The sequence below is a fragment of the Chelonia mydas genome, chromosome 12 (assembly GCF_015237465.2).
Source record: "Chelonia mydas isolate rCheMyd1 chromosome 12, rCheMyd1.pri.v2, whole genome shotgun sequence".
In the NCBI taxonomy this organism is placed as follows: domain Eukaryota; kingdom Metazoa; phylum Chordata; order Testudines; family Cheloniidae; genus Chelonia; species Chelonia mydas.
Window position 1 is genome coordinate 25,154,762 of NC_051252.2, and position 22,713 is coordinate 25,177,474.

At 36.9% G+C, this 22,713-nt stretch overlaps 1 protein-coding gene across 2 annotated transcripts in view; it reads left to right on the forward strand.

The window, feature by feature from the left end:
- DYNC1LI2 (dynein cytoplasmic 1 light intermediate chain 2) overlaps positions 1-22,207 on the forward strand; it is a 43,540-nt gene extending 21,333 nt beyond the window's left edge. Inside the window, exons 5-13 of one of the 2 annotated variants that reach the window (XR_005222206.2) lie at positions 3,492-3,661; positions 4,913-5,006; positions 5,618-5,753; positions 6,617-6,728; positions 10,465-10,524; positions 11,675-11,716; positions 12,262-12,351; positions 14,985-15,101; positions 19,181-19,291. Coding sequence is in view for 1 of the 2 variants with exons in the window: in XM_037877513.2 (XP_037733441.1) it covers positions 3,492-3,661; positions 4,913-5,006; positions 5,618-5,753; positions 6,617-6,728; positions 10,465-10,524; positions 11,675-11,716; positions 12,262-12,379; positions 14,985-15,101; positions 19,181-19,284 (953 nt within the window). In the remaining variant the exon portion in view is untranslated. Of the gene's footprint in view, positions 1-3,491; positions 3,662-4,912; positions 5,007-5,617; positions 5,754-6,616; positions 6,729-10,464; positions 10,525-11,674; positions 11,717-12,261; positions 12,380-14,984; positions 15,102-19,180 lie in introns of both variants that reach the window. The other variant, XM_037877513.2, reaches the window with a different exon arrangement.
- Positions 22,208-22,713: the final 506 nt, after the last annotated feature.

Sequence of the window (22,713 nt, forward strand, 5' to 3'; positions counted from 1 at the left end):
CTGCTCCCAGCACCTCCCACCCACTGTCAGCCCCACCGATCAATGTCTCCCTGCACCTCCCAATCAGCTGTTTTGTGGCATGCAGGAGGCTCTGGGGGAAGGGGGGTGGAGTGAGGGCACTGCAGGCTCGGGAGGGGGCAGGAAGGGGTGGAGTGGGGGCAGGGCCTGTGGCAGAGTGTGCATAGTGAGCACCCCCAGCACATTGGAAAGTTGGCACCTATACAAGGAGCCGCATATTAACTTCTGAAGAGCTTCATATGGCTCCAGAGCTACAGGTTGGCCACCCTTGACCTAGCAGATTATCACTGATAGCTTTGATTTGTTACCAATATTTTAAACTCAGCACAAAACAGTATAAAATATATTTATGGTGATTGTCAAGTTACCCCATCATGGTTTAAACCTACCAATAGTATAAGATTATGTGCGGAAGAAAGGAATCCTTTTAGTCACAAAAATATGTTTGTGTTCATGAAGGATTACATCACTTCACATTTCCCTCATGAGAGAAACCGTGAACTGATTATTCAGTGGTATAATGAGATGCATATTTTTTGGTCTTTATCCCTGTTAAATGCTTTGGAATAAATGACTTCCTCTATACTTGTGCGTGTAAATATACGTAATACTCCTGTATATTCTGTACGTAGTGTTTGTGGTGCTTTCCATACTTGTATTGGAATTTAAAGTTCCATGTGGTTTGATCGCAAAGGTGCAAAAAAGTAGTCTTTCCTTGATACCAGTATTGCTGTCACCTCCACGTGCACGTGAGAGGGTTTCACTTTAGTTTGGAACAAAAATAACTGTTCTTCAAATAGCAGTGCAGTATGGAAGATCCTCTAAATAGCAAAATGCACTTGGGGATGTTAGTTTTCTGCTGGGAGATCTGTCTCGAATCTCTAATGTTTAAATGGAGGGGGGAGTTAATAGCTTTTGAATAAAGTTTTATTTCTGAATTTCTCTTAGCCCCCAGTTCAGTTAATGGTGATAATTGGAATTGGTGGCTGAAAAACTCAATATGTCACCTTGAAAGTAAGTAGTGGACTGTTTCCCTTCCCTCTTCCCCTGCTATCCAGGATGCATGGTGGTAGCAAACGGTGTAGTGTTGGGGTCCTCGTTCCTTGGTCTTCCTACCACAACTTCTTCAGTCATGGAGGGCACCCTTCTTCTTGAGAAGCTTATGGTGGTTTTGTTTTGAGAGCATTGGTTTATTACCTCTTCAAAGGTTTTCCACTTCACAAAGCTCAGAATATCAATTGGAATTGCTTTATTGCATGAGTCAAGTATTTTCATTTTGCATTTTTGAATTATTTTAATACTCAGTTTCAAAAAAGTCTTCAGAACCACGATCTTTGCCAAATCTCATTTTTCTACATAATTCATTGCAGCTCTGCTACATAAATGGAGGCCTTTCCAGATGATTTAGATTTCATGTGCCACATACTAAAAATAGCCTTGAATATAATCATGCATTCAGTGTGCAGATAGTGTTTGACTTCCTGTAAGAGACAATAACAGCAAAAAAATGAATTGCTTTGTAAACTAGGAGTGGCTGTTTAATTTGGTGTTTTCTGTACTTGTTGTTTAAGCTTTTTTGCAGAATGTGTCTCCAAAGGGTGTGGCTAAATAGCATTTGCTTGCAGTTATAGATGGTAACTCTTTTAGTAGGCTTGTAGTGAATACAAGTTTTGCTGTAAGTTACAGTGAACTGTCTGATGTAAGGCACAGAAAGAAATCATGTGGGGCTTTTTGGCCTGAACTGCCAGAACAGCCCTTTTATTCTTGATGCTTCTGTCAGTGCACACTTAAAAATACTACAAAGTTTGTTTGCTTTGAGTGCTACTTCTGTGTTCAGCTCTTAACTTCTAGATTTCTTTTTTTTTTTATGTTGTGATTAAACCTTCAGTACCCTGAATTGAATGTGTAGCTTTTCTGAGCCTGAAACCACTTTTCAGAAACAAAGTTTTTGTTCAGCAAGGCCCCTAAAATATCAAATTAGAAATCACTTGTTTGAGTAGTTGTGCATCTAATTTTCTTTAAATTTTATGCACGTGTACTTTAGATTTGTGATCTCAATGTTTTTTTTTTTGTTTGTTTTTTTTTTTGTTTTTTTTTTACTGTTTCTAGATTTGAGTATCAACGGTCACATTAATTCTCCTTTTTTACCGCTAAGATTATGATTATTTTCATGTTTCCAGTGGCTCCCCCTGTAAATACAAAACATAGAGCTCAATATCTTCATGTTGTCCAAGTTATCCATAAATATAATTTCAGAGTTCACTTCAAGTGGTTGGATTGTTCCGTGGCATGGAAGCTTATTTGATATTGCATGATTTTAATCCCCCAAAACAGCATAGTGCACTGTTTGGTGGTGATAGCACTACTTGCTTTAGAGATGAGAAGCACCACTACTTTCAACAATAAAGGGGAACAATATCACTTTCCTTTAATAAAACATTAGCTAATGTACAGAATTTCATGTAATACTTGTCCTTACATACTTTATATTACCATGGTTCCTTACATGCTCAGAGGAGTACCATGATAATATAATGCAGTGGGGCGCAACTGTGGGGTGCATCCCCCTAGGGGGGCACAGAGGTTCGGGGGGGGGTGCAGTGGGGCCCGGGCCAACCCCCACAGGGGGTGGGGAGGGAGCACCACCCAGCCCCGCTCCGCTCTGGCCCTGCTCCCCGCCATGACTCCACTCCTGGCTGCGACCCCAGCTGGGGCTCCCAGCCCCACTCACGTTCATGGCTCTTGAGGGGGCCCAGACAGATTCCATTATAGGTGGGGGAGGGGCAACATAAAGAGTTTGGGGACCACTGATATAATGGAAGGATTATTATTATTATATTTCAGTCAGTGGTGAGACCTTGTTATGTATGCCAACTTTTTTAAGTGAACAGCCACAAAACCTTATACTATAACTTGTTTTTTGCAAAGTGCTACATTAGCAGGGTTATTAAGTGCTTCTATTTGATAGCTTGATACAGAAATAAAATTAAGTAAATCTGGGTTTGCAAACTTTCATATTCATTTCTAAGAGGTTTGATGCTTAGAAAAGTTGAATTTTAAGTTGAGACATCCTAAAGGATCCTAATTTTCAGAGGATAAGTGCTGAGCACTTTCTGAAAATCAAACTTCCACAGTCTGTCTAGTTGAGTGCCTAAAAATTGAAGCACCGAGAATCACTAAACACTCCTGAAAATGTTGGCCCTTATATTTAAATTGCAGATGTGCTTTGGATTCAAAAGCTGAAAGCTAGTAATAGCCAAATTCCAAAATCTTATTTTTTATTTGGCTCAAGAGAAATTGTACAATTTCTTGAAGCTCAGATTCTGTTCTCAATTCATGCGTCACCTTAAAAAGGTTGTTGAGAAAATGTCCCAGCTGCTCTCATAAACATAGGATTATCTGAAACTTTCACTTTAATACAAATTTTAAGACTGTGTTCCCTTCTGTCACCTTACAAAGATCTTTTTTCATAGTTATAAAGGAATTCCAGGAGTATGTGGAACCGGAAGAAGGCTACCAAGGATCACCACAGAGAAGAGGTCCTTCATCATCTGGCCAAGAAGATGAAAATGTTACTTTGCCACTTGGAGAGAATGTTCTGACTCACAATCTTGGGATCCCTGTGCTGGTGGTTTGTACAAAGGTGAGTTTGAACTTGAGTTTACTAGAAAGGTTAGTTACTTTTCCTTTTAGAAGATATGTTTGACGCAGATGTTTGCAAGCTGAAAGTGAAAGCTCTGGATTTAGAGAAGAAAAACTTTTTTTTTTTAAACTTTTGGTGTATAAACTAGACTTAAAATTAAAAATCTAAAACACTTTTTCTTTTTACCATAGAAGGATTGAGAAAGATCAGTCTAGTCTTTGCAGTTTGGCTGAAGGACATATTAGAGGTCTAAAATGTGGACTTCCTCCATCCTTAATTGAAAAAGGACAAATGTTATGTTTATCAAAAAAAAAAATATTCTCCAAGTGTTTTGAGGCATTTGAAATAAATGCTTCCTTTTTCCATCAGATTTCACTTGCATAGTATCTCAATCTTTCCTTAAATTGTCTGTGGGTGGTAGATGAGATCTGAATTTCTAATGTAAAAAAGAGTCAATTGAGAAGGCTACTTTCAAGTTATCTTTGTACATCATACAGTCACATGAGTTACCTGAGTTACCACATAAGAAGGTGTTTAGCAACTAATGACTTAATGAAAATAACATTTCAAAAATACACATTTGTGGCATCAACTCAATTTCTAGTTATAAAGAATGGATATTTGTTGCGGCTTTAACTTTTAATGAAGGCACTTTTTGTCTTTGGTAGCTTGTGAGCATTTTACCCATTGGTTAATTAGTGTGGTTTCCCCAGCAAAAAGTATGAATTGAATGCTGATACAAGGGAAGATGTGTACAGTAGAACCTCAGAGTTACGAACACCAGAGTTACAAACTGACTGGTCAACCAAGCACCACATTTGGAACCGGAAGTACGCAATCAGGCAGCCCTGAGACCAAAAAAATAAATAAAATCCATACACACAAATACAGTACAATACTGGGCTAAACATAAACTCCTAAAAAGTAAAGGGAAAGTTTAAAAAAAAAAAAAAAAAGATTAGACAAGGTAAGGAAATGGTTTCTTTGCTTGTTTCATTTAAATTAAGAGGGCTAAAAGCAGCATTTTTCTTCTGCATAGTAAAGTTTCAAACTTTATTAAGTCAATGTTCAGTTGTAAACTTTTGAAAGAACAACCATAACGTTTTGTTCAGTTACAAACATGTCAGAGTGGCTCCATTCTCAAGGTGTTCATAACTCTGAGATTCTACTGTATATTTCTACTTGAAGAAAATGCAGGTTATATGCAAGGAAGTGTTAAGCAGCTTTGCTTTTTTTTTTTTTTTCCTCCAGTGTGATGCAGTGAGTGTACTAGAGAAGGAACATGACTACAGAGAAGAACACTTTGACTTCATTCAGTCACACATTCGTAGATTCTGCTTACAGTGTATCCTTTCCTAATCTGAGGATAGTGGCAGAATAAAATCTGGAAGATAGGAAATGTATTTTATTATAGTGTATGAGGAAAATAAAATAACCTAAGGAGAAACTGCATCTCAAAATAACTTCTGGTATTTAGTAACTTAATATATAGTATTTGGAGTGTAGTTATGAAAATATATTGAAATTTGTCAAGTTTTTTTTTTTTTTTTCCTGAAGCCATACAGTTGATCTAGATATTCCTTGGCAAGGGACTTCAGTTTTGAGATGCACCACACTGCTCTTTCTCCCGGAACGTGGATTTCCATACTAAACTTGCAGCCTATGACTTTATATATATATATATATATATATAAATAAACAGCTTTCTGGTGTCTATATTGCCAACATTTTAAAAGCTGAATCTGTTCCCTAAGTGACATGAGTCTCATCCTCTTTTTCCCTCCCTCCCAAAGGTGCTGAACACCTACAGTTTCCATTGACCTCTAAAAATTGAGCTAGTAGCACCCTACTCTGAAAATTTTGGCTATTTCTCAATAGCAAACTTCAAATATTATTTCAGTTGAATTTAATGTTTAAGTACTGTACTTTATAGTTTTCCTTAAATGAAGTAATTAGATGGAGCTGCCTTGATTTATACATCAGTTAAGGAAGAAAAGAACCTTGACTTGTTGTATAAGTACATTGTACATAAAACATATGGTTTTCACTTTACCACACCTGCCTTAGTGGTAGAAAAGGATGCAGTTTTTATGTAAGTTGATGTAAGAAATATATTTTTCAAACTTTTTGTTTCTGTCTGACGCCCTTATCACTGAAATGTTGTATTTCCTTATGAACACAAGTGAAACTTGTACACCCCAAGCTTTAGTGCATTTAATTCTTCAACAGAAAATAAAATCGCAATTTGGATGTGAAATATTCTGTTTTAATGTGTGGAATTTAAATTTGTTAAAGTAGAATGAAAAATTCTTCCCACATAAACAATTCATCATTAGATCTATAGATCTCCCCCCCCCGAATTGTCTCATTCTGTGAATTACTTCAATATCTGGTTAGAAGTCTGCCTACCAAAACCATATTTCACAAAAAAGGAATAATTTGCATCATTTACTTGTACTATTTTCCATACGTAAACAGGGCTAAAGATAATTAATTGAAAGGGTTGTTTAATTTTAGGAGCAAAATGAAGTAAATTTGTAAAGAATCTGATATCTAATAGTCACATTAGCATGCTGGAAGGAAGTTGGAAACACTATTTAGACTGGTTCTCCAGCAGGTACTGTCTTGGTTTTAAGAAAAAAAAATTGTACTTACGTTGTTTTAGTGCTCAGTCCCTAGGTTTATTATAGTCTAACACTCTTGTGTTCAACATTAGCTTAAAAAAGCATAGTGGCTATTTACCCAGAATGATTATGCCATCTCAACATCTTGGTAAGCATAGCCTGTGTTTTCAGAGTGAGGACTGTGCAATGACCTCTTAATGACATAAAACTGTTACAGAGGAAATACACTAGTATGGTAATAAGATTACTTGCTTAAATGTGCATGCGCTGTGCCAATAATCTTTTGAGGCTAAAAAAGCAAACCTTGCCCTAAAACTTTTTTTTCCTGTAGACCTGCCGGTTGGGACAATGAAAAGAAAATTGCTATTTTACATGAAAACTTCACAACGGTGAAACCAGAAGATGCATATGAAGACTTCATTGTAAAACCTCCAGTAAGAAAGGTACAAAAGAGTTAATTCTTGAAATTCAGTGTAAAGAAACTACAAATCACTTCACCATAATTGGATGGCTGATATTGACTATAAATAATATAGAACTTCAGCTCGTACAATAATATGCTTTTCTTCTGAATGTTAAACCACTTTTGAAGTACTGGCATATGTTCTCCAGTGGTCTAGGGCAGGGGTTCTCAATAGAGCTGTCAATTAATCGCAGTTAACTCATGCGATTAACTAAAAAAAATTAATTGCAATTAATTGCACTGTTAAACGGTAGAATACCAATTGAAATGTATTAAGTATTTTTGGATATTTTTCACATTTTCAAATATATTGATTTCTATTACAACAACAGATTACAAAGTGTACAGTGCTGACTTTATATTATTTTTTATTACAAATATTTTCACTGTAAAAATGATAAACAAAAGAAATAGTATTTTTCAATTCACCTCATACATGTACTGTACTGCAGTTTCTTTATCATGAAAGTCCAACTTACAAATGTAGTTTTTTGTCACATAACTGCGCTCAAAAACAAAACAATGTAAAACTTCAGAGCCTACAAGTCCACTCAGTCCTACTTCTTGTTCAGCCAAACACTAAGAGAAACAAGTTTTTTTACATTTACTGGAAATGTTGCTGCCCACTTCTTAATTACAATGTAACCTGAAAGTGAGAACAGATATTCACATGGCACTGTTGTAGCTGGCGTCGCAAAATATTTACGTGCCAGATGCACTAAAGATTCAAATGCCTCTTCGTGCTTCGGCCATCATTCCAGAGGACATGCTTCCATGCTGATCATGCTTGTTAAAAAAAAAAGTGCGTTTAATTAAATTTTGACTGAACTTCTTGGGGGAGAATTGTATGTCTCCTGCTCTGTTTTACCCGCATTCTGCCATATATTTCATGTTATAGCAGTCTCTGTTGATGACCCAGCATGTATTGTTCATTTTGAGAACACTTTCATTGCAAAATTTGCCAAAATACAAAGAAGATACCAATGTGAACAGCACTCAACCCAAGGTTTAAGTATCTGAAGTGCCTTTCAAAATCTGAGAGGGATGAGGTGTGGAGCATGCTTTCAGAAGTCTTAAAAGAGCAACATTTTGATGCTGAAACTACAGAACCCAAACCAGCAAAAAAAGAAAATCAATCTTTTGCTGGTGGCATCTGACTCATGATGATGAAAATGAACATGTGTCAGTCCGCTCTGCTTTGGATCGTTATCGAGCAGAACCTGTCATCAGCATTGACACGTCCTCTGGAATGGTGATTGAAGCATAAAGGGACAGATGAATCTTTAGCGCATCTGGCATGTAAATATCTTTCGACGCCGTCTACAACAGTGCCATGCAAGAACCTGTTCTCACTTTCAGGTGACATTGTAAACAAGAAGCAGGCAGCATTATCTTCTGCAAATGTAAACAAACTTGTTTGTCTGTGCGATTGGCTGAATAAGAAGTAGGACTGAGTGGACTTGTAGGCTCTAAAGTTTTACATTGTTTTGTTTCTGAATGCAGGGTTGTTGTTTTTTTTTACATAATTCTACATTTGTAAGTCCAACTTTCATGATAAAGACATTACATTACAGTACTTGTATTAGGTGAATTGAAAAATACTATTTCTTTTGTTTTTTGTCTTTTGTTGTTTGTGTAAATATTTGTAATCAAAAATAAATATAAAGTGAGCACTGTACACTTTGTATTCTGTGTTGTAATTGAAATGAGTATATTTGAAAATGTAGAAAACATCCAAAAATATTTAACTAAATAGTATTCTATTATTGTTTAACAGGGCAGTTAATCGCAGTTAATTTTTTTAATTGCTTGGCAGCCTAGTTCTCAACCTTTTTCTTGTTGAGTCATCTCTTTCCTCCCCATGCTATAAAAACTCCACGTCCCAGCTGTGGCACAACAACTGTTTTTCTGCATATGAAAGCCAGGGCCGGCATTAGGGGGTAGCAAGCAGGCAGTTGCCCAGTACCTCATACCATGGGGGACATTGCAAAGCTAAATTGTTCAGGCTTCAGCTTTAGCCCCAGTTGATGGGTTTGGGGCCCTGGGCTGCAGTTCCGCCTGGTGGGGCTTTAGCTTTCTGCCCTGAGCCCTCGCAAGTCTAATGCTGGCCCTGCTTGGCAGACCCCCTGAAACCTGCTCACGGCTCCCTAGGGGGCCCAGACCTCTGGCTGAGAACCACTGGTCTAGGTATTTTTTGTTCGTGTCAGAATGTTACTTTTTAACACTAATGGTTGCTAAATCGCAGCCCCCAAAATACTAATTTTACTTAAAATTCTAACTTCAGATCACATGCACATGCAAAAATCACATTGAGTCCATAATTTCAGTTCTACAGAAGGGCCCCTATGTATTCTCTTACTTGTTTTAAATTATCACCAAAATATATTCTGTACTACAAAATTCTATTTGTAGAGTAGATGTGGAGCACAATCTAGGAGTACAAATAAATATTCTGTAGACTGCTAATTGTCTGGACAGTGGTCAAGTAACTTATTACAGATAGAGGAAGAATGCATTCTTTTCTAATGGAGCTGAGTAGGGTAAGTAATATGTAAAACCCTTAAATGCTATTTCAGGCCATATTTGACAACTCTCCAGGGTTTTTTACCTCCTGTCTTAAGTGTTTGCAGTCCCATCTAAAATCCTGGTAAATTGGGAAAGAAAGGAAGAGTGGGGTCATTTGAAGACACTTGCAGGGAGGGAGGAGGAGAGGGGAATGGGCCTATTGTTCTCCCTTAAAGATGCTAAAGATATTGCACACCACTGGCAACTCTTTTTTTAGGCGGGGGAATCTATTGCTCTGTTGTGGGAGGGATGGGAGAGGCAGCCCTCCAAAGTTCAGGCAACCATCCTCTTTGAACATCAAACCTTTGCCAGCTTTAGTACATTTTCATATGAATATTATTTATCAAATATGTATACAGCCCACTGCCAGATCCTCATCCAGAGCTTTGTCCTCAGAAAATGGTTTTTTGCAATTATTCCAGGCCAGTCATTCTAAACCCAAAGCTTTTACTGGAAGTAGTTTCTTTGCTGCTTAAAGTGGTAGAGAATATCTATTAAAAAATATAAAAGCAGCACGTCTTTATTGTGGTCTAATGTACTGGGCAAGTGACTGTTCAGTTCTGATGGGTTCAACTGCCCATCAGAACTTTAGTGAAATGCATCTGCACCATAGGTGCAGGTGTGGGTGCCCAGCAGTGAAGCTGCTAATTGGCTACACTGTTTAGGTATATGTATGAAATAGTTTGCTTCAGATATTAAAAAGCTGATAGTATTTGATGGAAGATCAAATATTTGCATGTAAATACAGCACTGAACTAGTTCTATACACTCCTTTCTTGAAAGAAAACAGTTAAAATATTTCTACAGCTGGGCCTATTTAACCAGCAAAAGCATGGATTAGGGATGCATATAAATGTTTGTTCTTGAAGTTTACACAGGATCAATATCAAATCCTGTCACTGTTATTTTACACTTGTTAACTATTAAAAAAAATGCCAGACAGAAGGACATAGCAAACTTACTGCCCAGTTAGGAGTAATTCTGCACTGAAATAAGCCACAAGTCATAGAATGAATGTAAAAGATTGAATGGATGTAAGAAGTTGAAAGGGGTTGAAGTTAGGTTTTTGTTTTTTATATGCTGCTGTAATTGTTTGTAGTTAGTTTGGGTGACCACGTTCTGTTTCTAAAGAGAAATGCATTGTTCAACAGTTAGTCCATGAGAAAGAGTTGGCAGCAGAAGATGAGCAAGTGTTTCTTATGAAGCAGCAGGTAAGAACATGAAAATGAAACTTTGAAATGAAAGATTACTTGAATAAACAATGCTTCACTTTGAACTTTTCAGTGTTATATGAAGTTTAGGGCAAAGTACATTGTTTTTAATATTTCATTTTTTGAGTGGGTATCCGTTATTCTATTTTGCAGATTAAAATGGAATCATAAAACTTTGAGTGCATAAGAAATGTCCATTTTTATTTTACTTCCATGCATATGAATAGAAAGTATGGCCACAATTTTCAGACTTGGAATACCTGTTAGTTGAGAAGCTGGGGATACTCAGCACTCTTGAAAAATAAAGGCCACTTTTTGGTGCTGAAGTATGGATATGGTTGCCTAATTTTGGGCACTCGAATTGGAAAAAGTGTGCCTGTGTCTTCTAAAATGGAATCCTATGACCTTTTTGGATGTTTGCCATAACTGAAAATATTAGGTGTACCTTAAGAAGCTTGGCTGTGAATGGGTGTGGCATGCTGGGATTACATTGGCATGTTTTCCCATTTGATGAGAAAATACCAGAAAAGTACAAATGAAAGCTAATTCATACAGCGGAGAAGAAAAATAAATGGTATTAACATAGGAGCAGAAGTAATAGCAGAATGTTTGAAATTGGCTGCACAGATATGTAAACCCTAAAAGTGATGTGAAATTGTTTTGTAAAACATCAATAATAATGCAGTAGCCAACCTCCCAATTAAAATTCATTCATCAGAGGCTTTAATATACAAGCAAACACTTTGGCATGAGCTTTCAAGGTGTTAGGCATGAACAAAGCCAGCCTCCAGACATGCTGTGTATTAAGTAATAAATATATACGGTAAAGAAATTAGAACATACCAGTCCCATACAGTTGTATGTGTTTGGGTGGACGTGCTTGAGAGGCTCTAAACTGAGCTCTAAGGAATGTTATAGGTTAGGATTGAGATGCTTTAGTGAAACTGTATAAGGAAGCTCTTGTGTATTTATCACACAGTATTTAGTTCTTTTAATTGCAGTGCCCTCTGTTGGTAAAATTTGGCAATGTATCTAAATGTTACAGGATGACCATGAGTTAATTAAACCAAAGTCTGCTTCCCTGCTTTTATTTTGAAAAGTGTGTAGTTTTGCTGAAGTATATTTACAAATCACTGTACTGTCTTTGCAGTCTTTACTTGCCAAGCAGCCAGCCACACCTACAAGAGCATCAGTAAGTATACACTAATAGCCTCTCAAGAAAGGGGGGCACATTTCCTAGACTAGGAAGCTATTCATATGGCCTATAAACAAGGTACAGACTAGCGCTTCTTCTCTGAACGACCAAAAGTGAGCCCTCCTTCATAGTGCATGGTTCTAATCTGTGTGAGGCATAGCGTGCAGTTCATAAATGCAATCATGACCTAATAAAAAAACTTCCAGTGCAACGGAAATTGTAAAGTGTCTGTAGGTATTCAGATGTAATGTGACAGAATGGTTTTAACAAATAATTGTGGAAACATGGCATTAAATAATTGTGGAAATTGGAGATAAGTTGAATTTAGAATATGTTGTAGTAATTATCGTGTATGTTAGTGCAGAGGCACTCTCCCAAGATTGGCTCTTGTAGTTGATAATTTTTCAGGGTAAAAATGTGTATATACATCACAATATCAAAAAAGGTAAAAGTAGGAGCTTTGTATGTAGTGCAATATTTATAGATGGTCATAAATTAATCTGTTAATTCACTTACTTGGATATGGACTGTTTTTATCCAAGGAATCTCCTGCAAGAGGACCTGCAGGATCCCCAAGAACCCAAGGCAGAGCTGGTCCTGTCAACGTACCCAGTGCCTCACCAATAACATCAGTTAAGAAACCAGATCCAAATATTAAAAGTATGCATTGCAACTTTGGTATTTACCAGGCCTTTTTTGTTTCCCTTTAAAAAGGGAAAAACTTATTCTTTCCTGATAAACCTGTGTACGTTGGTTTTGAGATTGGCTCACTGATACTTTACGCTTCGTGCGACTCACACAAAGACGTCAAATCCTTTGAATTCCAAATTGTCTTTGAGACACTCATTGCTTCAAGTAGCACTGCACTGTTGTCTAGGTGGTCAAAGTTCAAATACATTGGTGTTTAGCAGTTACCTAAAACAGTGTAACATGACTGTTTGTTTCAGCCAACTGGTTTATGCCCTCGCCTTCTCCCCCCTGCCCTTTTTCTTGCCATCTGATCCAACATCTAGTTTTATGTTTTCTGTCTCAGCTGTTCCTTCTGGGACCCAGAATTTACCTTCTCTTTTCCCGTGTTCTCACAGACATTAAAGCCAAAAGGGACCATCATGAACATCTCATCTGACCTCTTGCACATCTCATGCCACAGAACTTCACCCACCCACTCCTGTACTGGACCCTAGTTTCCATAGTACTGCAGAGTTTAGTACTTAAAAATATTCCTAGGAAGATGGAGCTCCATTTTTCCTACCCCACTGGGGTCCCCAGGGCTGACTCCTCTTCCTCTCTCTCCCACACGTGCACTGAGGGGGGTAGGGAAGGGGGCGTTCCTCAGTGCCATTCTCATGCACTTGACCATGTAGACTGCTCTTGTCAGAATAGCGTATTGATCTCCTGCTATGTCACAACCATATGCTATATGTCTGGCTCCTGGATTCTCATTCAGAGTAGCTGTATGTTGAGCCATGTGTATTCAACTCCTTTGGGTCTTAGATGTACTCAGGAAACCTTTCTGCCAGTAACCACAACATGTGAAGGAGGAAGCAGAGTTGTCCCCACACAATATCTTGTTACATCCAAGTCCTGAAAGCATGTAGTCAAACTGAGAATAGCCGTTAAGTCAGAGAAGCAAAACCCAGGTTATGTAGGGCAGAGCATACTGAAGAGATAAGGGAAACGCTTCCTAAACATATAATAAATAAAACAGATCAGAGAAACAATGAAGCTACTATTTTATTTACATTTGTTTGAGCTTTAAGGACTCCCAATTAAATGTTATAACTAAAATATGAAAAGAGTAGCCAGGATAAAAGTTTTTATGCAAGATTTGTAGGATTTGGCCAAAGTACATAGAGAAGCTTTCAAAGGCAGAAGGTGAATTCATAACAAACTAAAGCTTTGTCTAAACACAAATGTTCACCATTACAACTAAATTGGTTTTAATTCATACATGTTGTAGTTTCAGTGCAGATTTGTGTGTAGACACTTATTTTGGGATATGTCCTATTTTGATATAATTTGTCAATTTTTACCAATTTAGGCATAATTAAAATAGGACACTTTTATTCCAAACAAGTGTCTATGCACACACTTGCACTGAAATAACAAACGGTATGAATTAAAACTGGTTTAGGCTTTGTCTAGACTAGAATATAAAGGAGCGGTGTTGGCACATATTGGCTAATGCATTCTAAAAGCCTAGTGAAGACAAGGCTGTGGAGACGTCAAGATGTGTTAGGCTGATTGAGTGAAACCCTGGTAATAGTGTAGCTTTAGCATGCTTAACATGTATTATTAGGCTTACACGTTTACAATATATCTTCATATTTTTTGTCCTGCATACTACATGGGGAGAGTTGATTTCATGTAACTCTGGCTATATTAGCCTTTCTTAGTTTTATATATATATATGACTTGCAGTTTTTACTTACTGTTGTAACAGTAGTGCTTTTTGCTACTTCGAATATTCAAGAGCCTAATAACATTGGTGAGCTTGCTTGTTTGCCTCTTTAAAATCAAATATATATGTGTGTGTGGTGGTGGGGGGGAGGGAGGAATGAAAACTGAGCAGTTCAGTCTTAACTTTCAGCACTCCATTTATAGCATTAATATTAATTTGACACTAGCTAGCTGAAGATTTCAAGGCACATCTGCAATATATACAGCTTTGCATACAAAACTTACTGAAAACTCTCCACAGAAATTCCACTCCCGTTTTAGGATGAGGCTGAAGAACGGCAGCTGAAGTACTAGGACAGTTAATTTGCTAACAGATCTTTAGGTAAACCTGATGTATAGACACCATCTAGTCCATGAGACTTACATTTCCCATCTAGACAAGGAAAAGCTGAAGTGCATAGATTTAGGTTGAAATTCTTTGCTGCACCTTTAAGAGGCTCAGCACAGAGGGCACAGTCAGAGAGAAACAAGTCGCCTTAAGCCACCTTTTCACCTTGGGATTCTGGGCTACTTCAGGAGCTCGTGCTTCCCAGAATCCTCCTTGGCAATCTATGCTACAGCCCTGTCCCTACATGCCTCCTGTGCCAGAGTGCAAATATGTGTGGAAGGCGGTAAAGGAGGAGCTAGCAGCAAATAGGGGCTGGATAAGTGAGACAGTCTGTCCTATACTTGAGATTTTTCTCTTTTGGCTAGTGTGTGTAACATTTTTTCCTAAAACTTGGAGAAGTGTAGGAGTACATATGTTTTAGAATTTGTGATTTCAAAAAAGTAATAAGTTGTTATTGATTATTTGTTTTTTAATTAGACAATGCTGCAAGTGAAGGTGTGTTGGCTAGCTTCTTTAACAGTCTTTTGAGTAAAAAGACTGGCCCTCCTGGGAGTCCTGGAGCTGGAGGAGTGCAGACCACAGCCAAAAAATCAGGTACTGAAAATCTGTGTTGCTGCAGGATGTTTTGCATATTTTTAATGTTTTACTTGGACCACATTTAAATCAATGTGCTTATTATTTAAGCTGATCAGTCAAGTAACAGAGCTTGAGGGATATGATATGGGTCAGGATAAAAAGTCTCTTATTACAGTTTTGCAGACTTTGGGGTTGCTATTAAACTTGCTATAGCTTGACTCTTTTAATGAAGTTGCACTGCTGGGAAATAAACAGCACTGAGCCTTAATTGTATTCAGAAGGTATTAATCTACCTTAAAAACAGCAAGGAGTCCGGTGGCACCTTAAAGATTAACAGATTTATTTGGACATAAGCTTTCATGGGTAAAAAACCACTTCTTCAGATGCATGGAGTGAAAATTACAGATTGCAGGCATTATATACTGACACATGAAGAGAAGTGAGTTACCTCACAAGTGGAGAACCAGTGTTGACAGGGCCAATTTGATCAGGGTGGATGTAGTCAACTCCCAATAATTGATGAGGAGGTGTCAATTCCAGGAGAGGCAAAGCTGCTTTGGTAGTGAGCCAGCCACTCCCAATCCCTGTTCAAGCCCAAATTAATGGTGTTAAATTTTGCAAATGAATTTTAGTTCTGTAGTTTCTCTTTGAAGTCTGTTTCTGAAGTTTTTTTTGTTCAAGTATAGCTACTTTTAAATCTGTTATAGAATGTCCAGGAAGATTGAATTTAAACTTTATTTCTGAATTCTATCTATGTGGCACTTCACTACTACTTACCTGAGAGGAAGAAATTTAAAGCTTATTTGTTTTAGGCTGCTGTTTCCAATCAAATCCCTAAAATCTCTCTGGCATTCATATTTAAATTAATACATAGCAACAAATATGAAGGAATGTCTTAAAGCTGCAGTAGTAAGTATTTAATTAAAGTATCATCAAAAGCAATTGACAACTTTGATCAAAGGACTCAATCATATATATGTAGTTGTGGCTGTAATGAGCAGTTACAGTAGGTTGAAGGAATAGAAAAGTTAAACCTTCAGGAATTTTGGCACCTACATCATAAAAATGAATGCAATCAGTTTTCTAATATACATAGCTGCATAATAATTCCACCCAAAAGGCAGCTCCCAAGATTACCTTCCTTTACTGCTGCTCTAGCCAAGTCTCCTTTCAACTTTGATATTGGCTTCCTCTCTTCTTTTTCCATTAAATTCATGCTTCGTTGTACTTTGAAAAACTATTCGTAATGCAGTGGATAAATACATGGCTCCTGTTTTTTTTTTTCAAATTTCGCAAGTCACTCAATATTACCACAGGTTTAAATCCTGAGAGGGCTGACTAAACCCCAAACTTCCTGAACTTAAAAGAAAAAAAAAAGTTTAGGCACTCTGATATCAATATGATAACTGTAATAAAGGAACTAGAATAGAATATTTATCATGCAGTAGAGGCATGTAATTTTTTGCAGGTATAACTTAAAAATTCAAAGGTTTTTCTCTCTCCCTCCCATTATATTATTTTGCATCCTCTCATAGCTCAAATGGCTGCAAGGATTTTGCTCAAAAATTAAAACAAAAAACCTTCAGGCAGAGATTGAGCATAAAAATTTTCAATTCAAATGGTGTATACTTTTTTAACGTTTTTATGGAAAAAAACAACAACAGTAAAATGGAAACTTCTTGAAAACTCAATCCAGAGGGCATTACTAGGCACAAGCTATAAAATAAACATTGTCAACAGTTATATATGAGATATGGGTGGATAGTGTAAAAGTAAAATGTATGTTAGTACATTATGTAGCAGAAGTGGGTGTTAAACCTAAAATAAAAAGCTTTTTGAAAATGACACAATGGACTTTCCATTACAAGAAAAATCTTACCTCTTCTCTGACAGTAGGTGCTCTTGGTTCTTTTCAAGCAGCACAAAATTAAACTTTCAGCGCTCCTAATAACATTGGTTTGTGAGGCAGTGATGTTGAGGATACGGGGAAAAAATTCAAGGAAAGCTCAATAAATGGTCCTTGAGGAGCATATCTTGAAATGACACTGACTGTTGGTCAAATTAGAAAATGTGTTATTCTATGGCATCCTATTCTACACTAATAAATATGCTAAAGTAGTCTTGGTATAGTGATTTTTGGGTGCCCAACCCGAAAACCCCTTAGGGGGGGTCTAATTTTCAGAAGAGGGATTCTCAGTACTTTCTGAAAGTCAAGACACTTTATAGTACCTCAAATTGGGTACCCAAAATCACTAGTTGCTAAAATATAGACAGAGATTTTCTCCAGACAGTTTTGTTGAACCACTTTACATCACAGCAGTCAGATTTGTTTAGAGTAGTTAACTTATTTTAATCAAAGTAGCAATTAAGTGACAGTGTAAAATGTCAGAACTTCACTTTCTTCAGTACATTTGTTTAAGTAGTAAACTTATTCCCAATGTATTGTTTGAAGAGATCCGTCAGTGTTAACTTTCAGTGGGAGGAGTTATAGGGTTATGTCTTGGGTTGAGAAAAATACCACAGATGTCAGTCCATCAGGATGGTTTTGGGTTGTATTATTTTCCAAAACTTTTTTCAGCTCATGTTTGAAAGAAGTTCCTCATTTCGGCAGATACTGCTCGTACAGTCTTTGCCTCCCCTCCTGCAGCCAGCTCCTGGCACATCTTATTTACTTTTTGATGTCTTCAAACCTAGGCCTAGTTCTGTTTTGTGAGCAGGGTTTCTTTGTGCCTTTTTAACTCAAAGGTGTTCATAGGATGCAAGAAAAATGGGCTTTGTATTAATATTTGTGTGCACACAAACTAATTTCAAAATAAGTACTGTTCGAACAGATGCTTCAGTACTCGTACTGCTGATATGAATATTGCTAAGCGATTTCAACTTGCATTTGTATTTTAGCCCTTTGCAAAAATTAAAGATAGCTGTTTTTAACTTGGTCGTGCCTTTGTACTGTGGAAAAAGCGCTTAAATCTCTGAGCAGTCATACCTTGCCACTTAATGTTTTCAGCATGTACCCTGGGAAAAATTCACCTAATATTTTACACACATCTCTGAGCTGGAAAACAGATGCTTGTTAAATTCTTTGGCTATGATAAAAAGACTATTGGAGGAAGCTGTACATAGTTATATAATTAATCTATTTTTTATTTTGAGTGCCTGTCTCAAAACCTTGCTTTTATACCTTAGCATTTGTGTAGTTTAACTTAAAAAAAAATTATATATCATATACAAGTCCATATTCAGACAGTGATAAACCAGGTTACAAACAGACTAACAAATGAATATTAATTCATATATTAAGCATAAACAGAGAAGAAAATAAAACTAACTACAAATTGCTAGTGATGTGTCTATAACTGAACTGAATATTACTCGTAATGTATAAAAATCAGAATGGTAAAATCTCCCATTTGTACATCTACTCTAGAGTATCTGTTGATTTTAATTAATGAATGCAACACATTTAAATTCTAACACTTCATGCGGTATTAAAGAATGTGCAATTTGTGCCCCTTAAAGGAAAACGGGAAAAATGCAGAATGTGAATTAAACTTTTGATTCCTGAGAGAGATCAATACAGTTAATAATGAAGGAAACAATGAGTGTGATTAAAACCAAAGTAACAACACTTTGTAGCAAGTGCCACATATATCATCATGATTTTTTTTTCTTGTGCAACTTATTAAATACTTAAAGATTTCCATTTAAAATACTCTTCGATATGACAAACATACTATGATCATCCTAATGATGGAAGAATTGTTTACTTATTAGTTTTTTGGAGGAAACATCTTAACATGATTGCTGTTAAAATTTCAGTTGTCATAACAATGTACATCATACATATTTAAAAGCTGAATTATACAGCAGTCTCTTTTATTTTAAGGCCTAATCTATTTCTCATTGAAGTTATTTGGAGACTTTCTATAGGCATCAACTGGAAATTGGATTAGGCCCTATGTTCTTAGCAAGATGGATGAAATAATGAGAAGTTAAATAAAATACCGACAGAAACAATTATTATAAATATTTGTGCTGCTGATATTTCAAACAATGCATTTCAACTATATTACTAACTATTTGTCCTTTCTCTTTAGGGCAAAAGACTGTTTTGACAAATGTTCAAGAAGAACTGGATAGAATGACTCGCAAGCCCGATTCCATGGTAACAGCAAACTCTCCAACAGAGAATGAAGCTTGATAGCGCTTAAAAAATGTATATGTAAATGACCAAATAACTATGTATATTGATCTGATCAGACCAGGTTTTTTCTGCTATGGCAGATGCTATAAGTTTTCTTGGGACAGGGGAAATGAACTTAAAACTTCATTGGCTTGTCCCAGTATAAAGTGCACATTCAGGAAGTTTGCATATAAAATCCCTCTGTATAAGATAACCATTTAGAGTTTATATAGGGCAATTCTCTTGATTTTGGAGATAAGCAGGTACATCAGCAGCTGAATTTCTTGTTATGAAGAGCACAGAGAAGCAAAATGCAGAATTCCTTTTGCAATATTACTACTGACTGCAAGCAAAGCAAGAAAGACATGAAATCCCTTTTCAGAGTTACAGGAATTGGCCATTTGTACGTTAGCAAACACATTGGTGTACTTGGAAAGGTGGTGATATAGCACAGCATTAATTAGATAGAGGAGAGAGAAATCCAGGTAGGAAATGCAGCACTAGTAGGGGGACGCAAGATTTGGCTCAGTGGGAATAAAGAATGCTGACGGGTCTGGAGAGGGAACACAGTTACTAAATCCTGTGGTCAACATAGGGCAAATAATCACTGTTTAAAAAGACTTCTTAAAATTAGAGAATTTCCAAGCCAAACACTAAGCATCATGGGAATTATTCTTGTTATAAATTGCGTCTTTAACAAAAGATGTATAAAATGTGGGGATGCCCTTTTTGGTATAGCTAACACAGGGAGAAACTACAACTTGCTTAGATCCAAGTGCCTGGCACAGAGTGTGATGTCTTTAGAAGGTGCTGGAACTTATTGTGCACTGTAGTACAAACAGTCACTGTTTGATTTTATTTTAAAATCAGTAGTTTTGACAATTGTATTTAATTTCAAATCCTGTTTTCTGATTGCTCCTGCCTTGTTTTTTAAATGCCAAGAGGCTAGTCTAAGAGTGGTGGGTGACATATCATTTTCCCATAATGAAATGTGCTACAGAATACTCAAATACTTCTTGTTTGTAATTAAGCAATGGCTACCAAGCTTAGACTGATTCCTGCCTTATACCTATGTAAGTTTATAGACTTTCAAGGTTCTTGTTCCAGCCAGGTAGGCTGCAATCTGCAGCAGACTCTCCAATTCTAACAATAAATTGAAGAGTATGAATGTGTACACTGAAGAATATAGAACCAGTGACTGTTCAGTTTGTATTTTTCCCTAAATGTAGCATTTTCAAATGGAAAGTTGCAGTTGTCCCCTGTTGCTATATGGAGTAGTGTCCTTGGTCACTTCAAACCAATGTTCTGTAAAACACTTCTTCAGTTACTGAAATGGCACTTTGATTTTATCACGGTATATTTTGTTTTACACATAAACACTACCATAAGTTAACTGTATCAAGCATATTCTGTGCTTTGAAGGGAAAAAAACCACAATTTGAATGACACAGAGTTTACTTTTTATTGATATGAACGTGTTTGTTGTACTAAATCTGATGTCTGGATATAGCTTCCCTAATATATATCATTACTTAAATATACAGAATTAGATTAATGATTAACACAGTCCTGGACATAACTTCAAATCCTATGTTAAATCAAGAGGCTGGCTTTTTCCTGTTTTTTATGTCTGTCTAAACATTATCTAGAAAGCTAAGAGTATTTACTTGCCTCTTTGACAAACATTAACGTAAAAGCATGTTACTTGTGCCAGTTTTATTCTTGAAAATATATTTTTTCCATTTTTTTACTTTTTTAATGTTATGACCTTGAGTTACACATTTGTCTAAATGGTTGAAAACTGAGAGGCTGTGGACAGCAGATAGGTTGTGTGGTTGTACTGCCTGGTGTAACAGGTGCCAGTGACAAGATGAAGTAAAAAAAAAATAAAAAATCCTGTTACCACACCAGAAGAAGCACTTGCATACTGTCCTGGTGATATTGAGATTGGGGAATAAAACATCAAAAGCAAGACACGTAAATTGAAAAAGCATGTGTTTCTAATGGTATACAGTTGTAATGAAACCTGTTCAAAACTGCATATTTGTATTAATGTTTTGTCGTTTGAACTGATAAGCACTTTCTGTATCAATATGGCTAAAAGTTACAATTTAAGTATAATTTGTTAGATCTACTAAAACTGAGCAAAAGCCAGTAACGTATTATACAATTTGTCAGTTGTGTAAAGAGATGCTTCCAACAAAACAGAAGTTTGATTTCTAGTTCTTCATTGCAAGTCAATGCTCCTAGTTTATTGGAAGAAAGTTGTAAGTAATGTAGTGTCCACTGTTTGCCAAAGTCTAGCAACTTTGGAGAGCTGCACAGTTGTTTTTCTGGTGTTTTCAAGCATTGGAACCAAAGGCCAAACTGCAAACAGCCTTTACCTTTTAAAATAAAATTAATTTTATTTGCAGGATACACTTGTGTGGTGGACTGTTAAAACTATTATATGACTATTTATATGCATTATAGTGATTGCATCTACTGTTCTGTTTAAACTTAAGAAAATAAAATAACTTATCAACTTGAAGATAAGGCAAGTATAAAGGTTAAGGATTGGCCCTCCATAAAAATGCTATGGTTATGCTGCTTGATTTTAAGTTTGCACTTTTTTATTGGCGTTTTAGAAACTGTTTAAACTGAACAGAATTTGTCATATTTTATTTAATTTAACTACGTTGAAGGTGACTGCTCTGTACATCATGAACTTAACAATATACATGCTGTAAATGAAAGTTAACTGTCCTGTATACTAAGTTTATTGATGTTTTTTAACTTACAGTTAGGACTGCAGATGTATCACACACAAACCTTAGTCCAGTTGTATGGCTTTAACCAGGTGCAGTATGCAGTCATGTGGAATCTTGCTTTCTAGTGCTGGCAAAAATGAGGACGTCTTTAGTTACTGGCTTCAATAAACACGAATCCAGACTGCTTAAAATGTTGTGCCTTTTTTATTAGACAAGACAAATTCTAGTACTTTTTTGAAGGGGACAGAATCTCAAGGCATGTAGGGAACAGCAGACATAGCTGAGAAACATCACTGGCTTTATTATCGAAGGGTCCCATTGCATATCTTACTCATGCAACAGTGGCACTGAATTTAGTGGGAGATGTTTACATGAGTAAGGCCATGGCTATACTACACATTTTTACTATGTTGTGATCCCTGATCCATAGGTGCCAACTTTCCCCGGTGCCAGTGGATGCTCGCGCCCCCAGCTCCGCCCTGACTCCATGCTTTCCCCGCCCCTTCCCTGCCTCTATTGAACCCCTTCCCCAAATCCCCGCCCTGGCCCTGCCTCTTCCCTGAGCATGCCATGTTCCCCCTCCTCCCTGCCACACAAAACAGCCGCTTTGCGGCACAAGGGCTGGGAGGGAGAGGGGGGAAAAGCAGGCGCGCTCACGGAGGAAGCAGAGGCAAAGCGGAGGTAAGCTGCGGGGGGT